At 38.2% G+C, this 12,548-nt stretch overlaps 1 protein-coding gene across 5 annotated transcripts in view; it reads left to right on the top strand.

The window, feature by feature from the left end:
* The window catches only part of kif2a (kinesin family member 2a), a 163,671-nt gene that overhangs the window by 71,476 nt on the left and 79,647 nt on the right, over positions 1-12,548 (top strand). For all 5 annotated transcript variants that reach the window (XM_067986515.1, XM_067986533.1, XM_067986543.1 and 2 more), the window contains 3 exons: positions 2,521-2,621; positions 3,778-3,873; positions 4,632-4,686. In XM_067986515.1, the coding sequence (XP_067842616.1) occupies positions 2,521-2,621; positions 3,778-3,873; positions 4,632-4,686 (252 nt within the window). The remainder of the gene's footprint in view (positions 1-2,520; positions 2,622-3,777; positions 3,874-4,631; positions 4,687-12,548) is intronic.

The raw sequence follows: 12,548 nt of genomic DNA on the forward strand, positions 1-12,548 counted from the left end.
CTGTTCTGGATTCCTCCACCAGAGGAAATCTACCCTATTGATTCCCTTTTATTATTTTAAACATCTCATTAATTCACCCCTCAATCTTCTAAACTCAAGGGAATACAAACCAAGCTTATGCAACCTGTTCTCATAATTTAACCCTTCCAACCCTGCTGTAGTTCTGGTGATTCTTTGTTGTACCCCTTCCAAGGCTAATATATATTTCCTAAGGTTCAGTGCCCAAAACTGAACGCGGTACTCAAGATGGGTTCTGACCAAGGCTCTGTACAACTGAAGTATCACTTCCTCACTTTTGAATTCAAACCCCCTTGAAATAAAGGCCAACATTCCATTAGCCTTTTTGATTACTTTTTTGTACCTGTGCATTAGCTTTTCGTAATCTGTGTACATGGACACCTAAATCCCTTTGCTCCTTTGCAGTTCCTAGTCTCACCATTAAGAAAATATTCCAATTTGTCTTTGAGATCCAAAGTGGATAACCTCACGCTGAACTCCATCTGCCGTAGTTCTGCCCACTCATTTTGTCTGTTTCCTTTTGCAACTTCCTGCTCCCATCCACACGACTTATTGTGCCTGCTAATTTAGTGTAATCTGAAAACTTGGATGAAAAACTTTCTATTCCTTCATCCAAGTCATTAATATGTATGGTGAAAAGCTGAGGCCCTGGTATAGATCCATGGGAACACCACTTGTCACATCCCACCAATCAGAGAACAAACCCTTTACCCCTACTCTCTGACTCCTATCTCCTAACCAGTTATTAACCCAATTCCTTGCGCTCTTATTTTTGGTAATAATCTCTTGTGTGGAACCTTATCAGATGGCTTCTGGAAGTCCATTTAGACAACATCCATAGACGCTCCCCCATCCACCATGCTAGTGACAGCCTCAAAAAAACATAATTAGATTTAGCCAGACATGACCTACCCTTCACAAATCCATGCTGACTCTCTTTGATCAAGTGATACTTGTCCAAGTGCTCAGTCACTGTGTCTCTGATGATGGATTCCAGTAACTTCCCCACAATTGATGTTAAACTGACAGATCTGTAGTTACCTGGTTTCTTAAATAACTAGCATCTTAAATAAAATTTTCAATTTTGTAATCCAAAGGCACAATTTCCAAATCTAGAGAGCTTTGGAAAATTATGACTAATACATCTGCAATTTCCTCACTTTTTTTAATAACCTGGGATGGAAACCATCTGGTCCTGGAGAATTGTCTATCTGAAATCCCATTATTTTCTCCATTATCATTATTTTTACTTGTTGGGTTCTCTTGTACTGCTGATATTTTGTTGTCTTCCTCCACTGTGAAAACTAATACAAAGCACTCATTCAACATTTCCTCGTTATCTGCTGTAGCCTTTACTGGACCCACATTCCCCTTTACCACTCTTTCTCTTAAAAGGCAGCATTTCATGGATACTGTGCATTCAGGAAGGCCCTGTAAAATAAATCTCAAATATTCCTGTAACATTAAGGGAATGCACTAAATCCCTCTTTGCTGGCAATCTGCAGCCAGGTTCTAAACTGGCCAAACTCAAAACAAAGCTGGAATTGTTTATAACTGTTATATAACTGTGAGACTACATTAAAGCCTTGAAATTTGTTACTTTTCAAATATTTTTTCTCCATGTATTGGTGACCATTCCTGCTGGTCAAGATGGAAAATCTAGGAGATGTAAAACAATGACCTGACATGACTCATTGTTTGTTCCAGTTCTTGTTTTTGTTAATTGTAAACAATTTTACAACACCAAGTTATAGTCCAGCAATTTTATTTTAAATTCACAAGCTTTCGGAGATTTCCTCCTTCCTCAGGAAATCTCCGAAAGCTTGTGAATTTAAAATAAAATTGCTGGACTATAACTTGGTGTTGTAAAATTGTTTACAATTGTCAACCCCAGTCCATCACCGGCATCTCCACATCATGTTTTTGTTAGTTTGCTTTTTCTGTAATGGGAAAGTTTAGATTAGGAACTTGCTGCATGGACAGAAACTTGTATCCTACCAATCTGCGACACGGAGCCTTAGCTATGCACTAGTTAATTTTTCTTCAACTCCTAGTTACATAAATTATTCATGTTTTTGAGGCACAGTAACTGGCCATGCTCACACATCCTGTTGGTGTGCTCTGTGTTCTTGTGTGATGACGTTCATGCAAGAGGATTAATAATTGTGACTTCTTAATTAAAATGATTTAGTATATTACTGCACAGAACTTTGATATCTCTTTGTAGTTTTAATTAGAAGAATGCTTGAAAAATATATTTCAATTAATTTGTACAAAACATAGATTTTGTTGTATCAGATCACAAAGTATATGAAACCATAAGTATCTATTTTCAGCACTGATTAATCAATTTCTTAGTATGTGTTTTTCTTAGTACCTAAAGTTGAATTTTAAAGTCAACAAAATTGCACTTGTTTATAGTGCTCTGAATAACTTCAGCCAATTGATCATCACATGACTGACCAAATGCATAAGTACTATGCTGACAAATGAATCTTTCAGCACGCAGAAAATCAAATTGTGTGAAAGAAGTTGAAAAACTCCAAGAAAAACGTGAAAAGCGAAGAATACAGCAACAAGAGATGAGGGAAAAAAGAGCACAGGTTTGTGTTTGTTAATTGCACAAAATGCTTGTCTTTTTTCACCACTACCCTCCAGTTCAACTCAGGTAGGTCTTACCTTTTGTGTATGTTTTATTTGTATCTGTAGTAAGTTACTTATGCCCCAGGTGATTAGCAACCTACTCCCAGTTATTGGCAACACTGACTGTAATCAGGAGGTAAAAGATGTTGTGTTGCTCATGTAAACTCTTGGAATTGTTCTCTCCTACCACCGTCACCAGGGAAGTTCCTTAGCCCCTCGTACCACTTTTGGCTCTGATTGAGTTTGGAAAATTTCTATGTACTACCACTGGATATTAGTCTAAGGAACAGGAAAATGGCTAGGACGTGAGCTGCACATCCAGAATTTCTGTCAGTTGACATTGTTAACTGACATTATTAACAATGAAAAGTGGTCCTGAGCTAAACAAATCAAGAAGATACCGGGTTCAATCCCTGGTCTCCTGCGTTAGCTGATCTCAACTGGGTAGCAATGGGATACCATGATTGGCTTCATTGTCCCTGATAAGGGACGGGAGGAAAATGGCCTTGGTGCTACTTCTGACTATAGTCGGATATCCAGCTGGAAGTGTTGTGCATGTTGATGTTTGAATGTATGATTTGCTGTGATGTTTTACAGTCTTGCACCCACTGCCAATACATGATGACCAGGAATAAGTAAAGAATTGCATTTTGGGTAAAATACTATAGGACTTTTGGTACCCCTAAAATCAAACCAATGATTTGCTGTTCTGGTAAGGGTGAGTGAGATGGAGTATTAATTCCCTCAATTTTTTGTTCCCCCAAAATGAGTACTGTGTGCTCTTGTGATTCTAATTCTACAACTTTTTGCCAAGTTGATGCAGTCTTTCCTCAATAGCTTTGGCTCCTTTCAAAGCTGGTAATGTTGAGAGCTGGTGGTGTGTAAATAGCCTGTTGGACAATAATTTGTCACTCCAATATCTTAAATGATTTATTGAGTTCACTTTATGCAAATAGTTTCCTGGAAAATGTTATCTATCTATATTTTGACTCCTTCATGTATTGAAGCAGAAGATTTGGAAAACCAGGATTACCGATGCAAACAGTCTTCCTTTACTCAGCTATAATCTAGTTATTGTGAATGACTACTTCAGTAATTGTGTGTTTAATATAACAGGATGTTGATTCTACAAATCCAAACTGGGAAATTATGTGCATGATAAGAGAATTTAGATCAAGTCTTGACTACAGACCTCTTACGGCTGCTGATCCAGTAAGTTACATGTTTAAGCAAGTATGTTGTTTGTGTATTTTACTGATATAACAGGCTGAGAATCCATTATGGATTGATTTGAGTTTGCTTTGTACAGTTGTTTTTATGGTTAAATATTATTAAGAAAGTAGTTTTTTTTAAAGTGTGTTATTTTGTATGTTGGGAGACAGTTGCATGATATCGCTATAGCAGTGTATGTTTTTATCATATCAAAAAGTAATGTTCACATATTTACATCTTTCTACAGTTATTGTACACTTTTAGTAACTGTCAGAATTATTTTTTTTTAAGTAATAAAGTCTGTTTGAGTTGTGCAAAGGCAGTTTGGTACTTCAGAATGAAATGCTTACTTAAGGCTTGCTTTATAAGCTTCAGTTTGTACTTTCATATGTATGTGACCATTTGATCGTATGATTGCGTATTGATCGGTGTCTGATTATCCTGAATGAGAGTGATGCATTGTAACCTCATGTTAGGGTTTAAAGAGCCATAAATATATATTTTTTTAAAATGCAGAATGCCTGTTTTTGGTAGCATTCAAACCTTACAGAAATTTCCTGTAGCTTCGCAATAATTTTCCATAATGTTACAGAAGGTGGCTGCAGTTATATTTTGCATCAGTGAGCCTACTGAAAATTTTATGTAGAAGTGGTTCTAAGTGACTGCAATGGTTAAGTCTACAAGTTTGATTTGATGGCCTGGAAGCGTACATTATTAGAACAGCCTGTGCTGCATCTAAAACTTTGTTTTCCTTTTAGATTGATGAACAAAGAATTTGTGTTTGTGTAAGAAAACGACCACTAAACAAAAAAGGTACAGTCATTTTAGTTCATTTTCTTTTTAATCTGCAATTTGATCTTATTATTTTATCCAGGTTATAATTGATCTCTAATCAAAATATCCTTTAGCATTAGGAACATAATCTTTTCCAGTACTTAACTTTCCTATGCAGTACTTCCAGCTTGCCCCATAAACTAATAACACTAAGTTTTGGGGGTTTTATACTAGTTATTTCTTTGAGTTCAATGTCACTGGTCGCTCCTTAAACTGACTTCCCAGCCCCCGCGAACCAGAATGTGCCATAACCTGCCCAATAATTAGGTAAGTGTGGCAAGATTCGAGGGCTGAACAGAGAACCTTTATCATTGTACTGACTTAAAGGCTATGTCACATGCTGCCATATGATCTCCTTGACTTTGATGAGTGGTTCTATCAGACAGTGGTTCAGGCTATGCATTACTAGAAACACTTATTGAATATAAAACAGGTAAAAGAACACTACTCAGTACTAACAGTATAGTTACAAAAAGCTTTTTTCTTCACTAATCAGTGTCAAAAACAACAAAGATGCATTTCCTGTGCTAAACCTCAACAGAAGACTGACCTTCAAAACACAGTTGCTTACTTCCTAAATGGCTACTCGCTACCACAGTCCTTTGACTAGGCTTTTATGCCTGATAGCTTCAGACTGACGAGTGAGCTGCACACGGGAACACAAATTTAAACCCTACAACCTGAAAGTTGCTGGTTACAGAGCTGTCTGTCAAAGGATCCTGACCTGCCCCTTCTTGAACCAGACTTAAATCTTTCAACGCAGATATAGCAGTGCTCCAGGTGTGGCCCTAGTGGTGTCTTGTACAGACTCTATTACTTTCTGGGATTTGTGCTCTAGCTCTTTGGCTATATATCTGAAGATCCATAGAAACATAAAAGTTTACTGTTTAGAAGATGACAATTCAGCCCTCATGTCTGTTTCAGCTCTTTAGTAGGGCAATCCAAAATTAATCCATTGCCGTACTCTTTCCATATTCCTGTACCTGCCTCTGCTTCAAATATTTATCCGTTTTTCCCTTTAAAAGATATAATGGTGTCTGCCTCAACAACTCCTTGTGACAAAGCATTCCAAGCTCTGACAACTCTCTGCATGAAGAAATTCCTCCTAACTGCTCTCCTTATTCTCGTAGTGACAGTTTAAAATTGATTACCACATCAGTGACTCCACACCAGGGGAAATAGTCTTTCTCTCTTCACCCTTTCGTGATCTTCTGTGCTCCTGTGGAAATTGTCCCAGTATCTCAAGTTTCTCCAAACTATAGTTTCTTATCCCTAGTAATGTGATGGTGAATTTATGCTGTACACTCTCAATGGCTTTGAAGTCCTTTCTATAAGGTGGTGAACAAAACTGCACACAGTACTCTTAACTGTGGCCTAGTTGTTGGCTTGCATGCATGTATCATTACCTCTTTGCTCTTGTACTCCATGCTCCTATTTATAAATCCCACAATGTTATTGACCTTTTTTAATTGCATAGAATATACAGTACAGAAACAGGCCATTCAGCCCAACTTGTCCCTGTTGGTGTTTATGCTCCACACGAGCCTCCTCCACTTTACCTAACCCTATCAGCATGTCCTTCTATTCCTTTCTCACGCGTGTACTTATCTAGCTTTCCCTTAAATGCATCTATGTTAATCGCCTCTACCACTCCATGCGATAGCAAGTTCCACATTCTAACCATTCTCTGGGTAAAGAAGCTCCTCCTGAATTCCCTATTAGATTTAATTGTGACTATCTTTATATTTGATTCCTAATTTTGGACTCCCCTACAAGTGGAAACATCATCTCTACATCTACCCTATCATACTCCCCGTCATAATTTTAAAAACCTCTATTAGGTTACCCCTCAGCCTTCTCTTTTCTAGAGAAAAGAGCCCCAGCCTGTTCAGTCTTTCCTGATAGTTCTAACCTGTCAGTTCTGGTATCATCCTTGTAAATATTTTTTGCACCTTCTCCAGTGCCTCTATATCCTTTTTGTAATACGGAGACTGTGCTCCATATTCTAAGTGTGGTCTAACCAAGGTTCTATATAAGTTTTTTGTAAACAATTTTACAACACCAAGTTATAGTCCAGCAATTTTATTTTAAATTCACAAGCTTTCGGAGGCTTCCTCCTTCCTCAGGTAAATGTTCAGGAGCTCCTCGAAGCCTACGCATTTATACATATAGAGCAATACATGGTGTTTACAGAATGCCCCTGCAACTGCCCGTTGCCAAGGCAATCACCGTGTTCAGACAGAGAGGTGTCACCTGCAGAACCCCCGAATACACATTCAACATACACATTCACATACACATTCTCTGTCTGAACACGGTGATTGCCTTGGCAACGGGCAGTTGCAGGGGCATTCTGTAAACACCATGTATTGTTCTATATGTATAAATGCGTAGGCTTCGAGGAGCTCCTGAACATTTACCTGAGGAAGGAGGAAGCCTCCGAAAGCTTGTGAATTTAAAATAAAATTGCTGGACTATAACTTGGTGTTGTAAAATTGTTTACAATTGTCAACCCCAGTCCATCACCGGCATCTCCACATCATGACTATATAAGTTTAACATAACTTCTCTGCTTTTCAATTCTATTCCTCCAAAATGAGCCCCAGTGCCTTGTAAACCTGTGTTGCTACTTTTTAATAATTTGTGAATCTGTACTCCGAGTTCCCTTTGCTCCTCCACCCCATTAGACTCTTATTTTCCAAGGAGTATGTGACCTCCTTATTCCTCCACCTCACACTTATCCATGTTGAAATTTATTTGCCATTTACACGCCCATTCTGCAAGTTTATTAGCCTGGTCTTGTATTTTGTCGCAGTGTCCCTCAGTGCTAACTATACTTTTTTCCCCCCCTCCCTCAATTTGGTGTCATCATCAAATTTTGAAATTGTACATCTAATTCCCAAATCCAAATCGTTTATGTAAATTGTGAACAACAGTGGTTCCAGCACCAATCCCTGTGGAACACCACTTCCCAACCTTCCACTAGTCTGAGTAAATACCTTTAACCCCCTACTCTCTGTTTTCTGTTTTGTAGCCAGCTTGCTATCCATTCTGCTATTTGCCCCTTGATTCCACATCCTCTGACCTTCAGAGACAATGCAGTAGAGTTTTAAAAGCCACTGACCGCCTCCACCTATTCAATTACATATGTTGTGAAGCTGGTTGTTAGAGTCTTCATGGTAACAAGCTTGAGAGGAGTATCTAACATACAATTTTCAAGTATATACAAACTTCTACTCTTAATTCAAAGTTGCTTAGTTCAAATGATCTGATAATTTGAATTTTAGCACTAAATTCCTACGTTCCTGTTTATGTTGCATAATTCAAAATCTTGACTAATGATATATATTTTAGTACAAAAAAAAGATTTATCAGGAGTAGATTCTATGACTGCTTGTTATTTTTTTGGATGAAGCTGATAGTTAAGGTTTTCCAGCAAGCCTTGGCAACGGGTTGAGCACTATAAAAAGGAGTGAGCTGTAAACAGTCCTCTGAGTGGGTTGAATTAAACAAACAGATCTTCACAGAAAGGCAGGTGGATTTTAGCTAGTTATCATAGCTAGAAAGAAAGAAGCAGAGAAGCTGCGTATCTAACATGTTTACAGATGCAGGTTAGCAGATAGATAGAATTTCAGATTTCCTTTCTGGCAGTGGTTCAGAGATTTCTCATATTAGTAACAAAAAATGGAAAACCCGTAGCACGTTTTAAGGTACCAAATGTAAAATCTGAGCAGAAGACACAAACTAGAATAGATTAAGGATCCTGTAAGGCTCCAAGTGCTTTCCTTGATATTATAAATTGAAAGCAGCCATAATAACATTGGGCTATTTATTTAAAATTGAAAACCTTGAACACTTTTAAGGCACCAAATTGTAAAACCTGAGTGGGAGAAACATACAAAGAAGGATTTTAAGGCTCCAAGTGCTTTCCCACATAGCAATTGCGTGCACCACATTACTCTCACGCACCACGTGGCACAACAGGTGGTGCGCACAACAGGTGGTGCACACGACAAGCCAGCAGCCTCGATGGTGTTGGTTGTTTTATTTTTTGGGAGCGCAAAAAATGGAGAAATATGAATGAGCATGAAGCCTCAAAAATAGCTAATTCTGAGCAGCAGCAACCATGCTTAAAATATTTTTTCAGTCTCATCTGAGGCACCAAGTATTTCCCTGAATTTTTTACACACTAGAAGCACTCAGCAGAGCTATTATTTTTGGGAACATGAAAAAAAGGGAAAATCCAAGTAAACATGAGCCATCAAAATATAAAAACTGAGTAGAATATAAATAAATAAACTTTATAAACATTTTAAACCATTTACAGGCTTTTTGTTGCTAATTATTTTAATAAAATACCTGAACTTTGTTGCATCGAGGAAGGAGGATAATGGAGTATCCAGCCAAGGAATAGAGATAGTAGAATAAAAAAGTAGCAGTGCCACATATTGGAAGATTGAAAGCTAAGTATAGGAAAGGACCTGTGTCAGTGTGACCAATTAAAAGTAATGTAAATAGGTGTTACCAAGTTTCACAAGTGTGACAAAAATCATGGCACAGGAAATAGGTCCAGTTGCAATTAATTGTTTTGTATATATAGGTTGTCACAGTCCCTTGTTTGTTTTTTCTAAAATTTTCTTACTAATTTAAAACTAGAATGCAGTCTGATATGATGCTCAATTGTTTATTGAGGACAGGTGATGCATTCTGTCGAGCCATAAGAATAATTCCATTAGCTTTTATAGACTAGAGTTTGCTGTTCATTGCCCTGGGCATATCACCAAACATATACCTAAATAGTCAGGCCAGTGACCTTCTTGAAGGCCTATGGAGTTGGGATTTACTGAAGGAGAGAACGGAGAAATCTAGAATAAAGAAGTTTAGGAAGGACCTCGGAAAACTTAACTCTCCATTCCTCGTTTTACCTCATAATGCATAACCTCACACTTCACCACAATAAATAGCATCTGTCCATTCCATTAACCTATCTCATGTCCTCCTGAGTTTATAGTCCTCTTTGTGTGCCAACCTATATCCTTTAGTGTTGCCGGCAAATTTTGATACTATGTTCCCTTTACCCAAGTCTAAATCGTATATTTCCAGATCTTGACAACCAAAGTGGACCCAATACTGACCCCTTGGGTACACCACTTACTTCCCTTCTTCAATCTGAACAACAATTATTATTCCTAATCTCTCATTAAAATCACTTTCCCGTTCTCCCATATCCTTTCAAACACTTCATAGAAAAAGCTGTACCGCCATTTATTCTGACCAGATTGCCTTTAACATGCCCCCAGTGTTGGCTTAGATTTTTTAGCATTAGAAATGTCTAACTAGAATAGTTCATTTTGTAGCTTTCTACCTCCTACAGCATCAACTTCTTTTACCTCTCAGTTGTCCTTTTTTGTCCACAGGCTCATGGGGCTGAATGGCCCACTCATGTTCATATGTTCTTCACCATGCTGCCAGCCACTCGTTTTCCGGTGACCCCCTCCTCCTTTCCCAAATACCGGGTGTCTACCAGAGAACATTACTCTGTATCCTGCATCTGAGTTTTGAGCCAATCCTCATAAATGTGGCTTTAAGGCCCCTATATTATTTCTCCCCATGTCATTTACTTCTGTGTGGAGTACTACCATAGGGTCTTTATCTGTTCTCTTCAGTATCCCTTCTAACCTTGCTTCGATATGTCTAGCTCCAGGTAGACAGCTTAATCTCCTGTAAGTATTTTCTGTACGACACACATGGCTATCCACTTTCGTGAGAAGAATCACCTAAAACGACAATCTGTACATGAACAGTAATGTGTGTCTTTATCCTGGCTGTCTTCTGGTTTTCTAGCTATTTTGTTTTCTGGGACATTATTGCTTTTTGCATTGTTGGGCAGTATCTGATATCTGTGTGTTGATATCTTTTGGGTAGTTCCCTTTTTTTTAAAGCCAGCCTTAACCCAGCTGTTTTTATTTCCCTTGGCTTTACTCTGCACTTGTCTCCTGTTGTAACAACGCTGATGCTGATTGTATTCTCCAGCTCCGGTCGCTGAAGTTTCATTCTTGAGATTTGATGCTATCCTGGCCCATAACACTTACCTGAAATGGCTTGCTGAGTCTAATATTATCCACCCACCTTCAAAAATCCCCTCACATCTGTCTGCCCTTTTAAGTTCCTGTACCTTGCTCTCTAAGGTCATAACTCATTGCTTAAGCTTACTGATTACCAGGTAGTTTTCTCCTCTCTTCACCCCTCTTGTATCTAGGTTTCTCATTTCTGAACAGTTTCGATCTTAATTTTAGTAACAGTGTCTTGGTATGTGACCTGAGTCGGCTTATGATTGATAACTTCAAGGGACTATCAGTGGGATAATTATATCAGTCTACTGCTATCCTTGCTGCATACCTAACTGGGAATGAAAGACTAATATTTGGTGCTGTATACAGAACATAGTCCTCACTGCTAGACCTAAAGATGATCCAGGACCCCTTTTTAAAAAAAAACAACGAAGTTGTACAGCCTTCATATCTTTTCCTGCCAAAATAAAAATCTAGACATGCATGCTGATGTCACAGATGCAGTTTCTGGACCTGCTTTTAGCAAGGAAATAATAGGAAATCTCAATCTTAAATTAGAGGGAATTGATTTTTAATGATTCGCCGTCCAAAAAAAAAAGTAAAAACTGATTTTAAAGATCCCTGCTTATTTGACTCCACGGTTGATCTAATAGCTTCCTATTGACCTGGGGGTTAATAGAGGATGCCCACTTAGTTTCCTTCCCATCATGTCTCTCATCCGCTCAGTTCCCACTTTATTTGCACCTGATCAGATAAGTTAATCTCTCATTAGCAAATTTCCTTTCTCATAAAAGTTTATCATTAGCATTTTATCTTTCCCATGTCTGCAAAGTAATCTATTTCCCCTTGTTTGCCAACCTGTGTTGTTGTTGAACCCAGTCTCTGTACTATAACAACAACATACATTTATATAGCGCCTTTAACAAAGTAAACCGTCCCAAGGCGACCTATGATATCGTAGCCGCTCTCTCCAGCGAAGACTTCTAGGTGTCTCATTTTGTTCAAAAGGCTCACTCCTAGCAGTCACATATAGATCTTGAAGCCATCTGTTTCCACACACCCGTAGACTGAGGTTTGTTTATTTTGTCACTATTTCCCTGTATTGCCATCACATTTTACTCCACACATTTACCTGCTATATTAGTGTCTGGACTTGTACCATTCCTACCAGCTCCTGTTCTCGTCCATAATATTTGGCTTCTACTTACCCAGGGTGTGGCATTGGAACTAATCCCAAGATTACCCACACTTCCGCTCATCGAACTCTATCTGCCGTAGTTTTGCCCACTCACTGAGTCCGTCTATGTCCCTTTTGTAACTTCATGCTCCCATTCACACAACTTTACTGTGCCTCCTAACTTAGTGTCATTTGCAAATTTGGATATACAACTCTCTATTCCTTCATCCAAGTCATTATTTATATTTATGTATTTATATTATCTATATCTCTATCTATATTTATATCTATCTCTATCTATATTTATCTCTGGGTAACAGGACTTGTCACATCCTTGTCCTTTATCCCTACCCTCTATCTTCTACCTCCCAACCAATTACTGACCCATGTCACAAGGTTACATCCAATTCTATGCTATTGTTTGCTCTGAAATAAATACTGCCTTATAAGTTTCTCATATAAGTGATGACTGGCTATTTTAGATTTTTTAAAAATCTAGTGGTGATTATTTCTAACACTGTAATAACTGCTAATAGAAGTGTACAAAAATGATATGCTCACCTTCCCTCTTCCAGAAACTGTGCCCTTCAGAG

Source organism: Heptranchias perlo, chromosome 1 (assembly GCF_035084215.1).
Source record: "Heptranchias perlo isolate sHepPer1 chromosome 1, sHepPer1.hap1, whole genome shotgun sequence".
NCBI lineage: Eukaryota > Metazoa > Chordata > Chondrichthyes > Hexanchiformes > Hexanchidae > Heptranchias > Heptranchias perlo.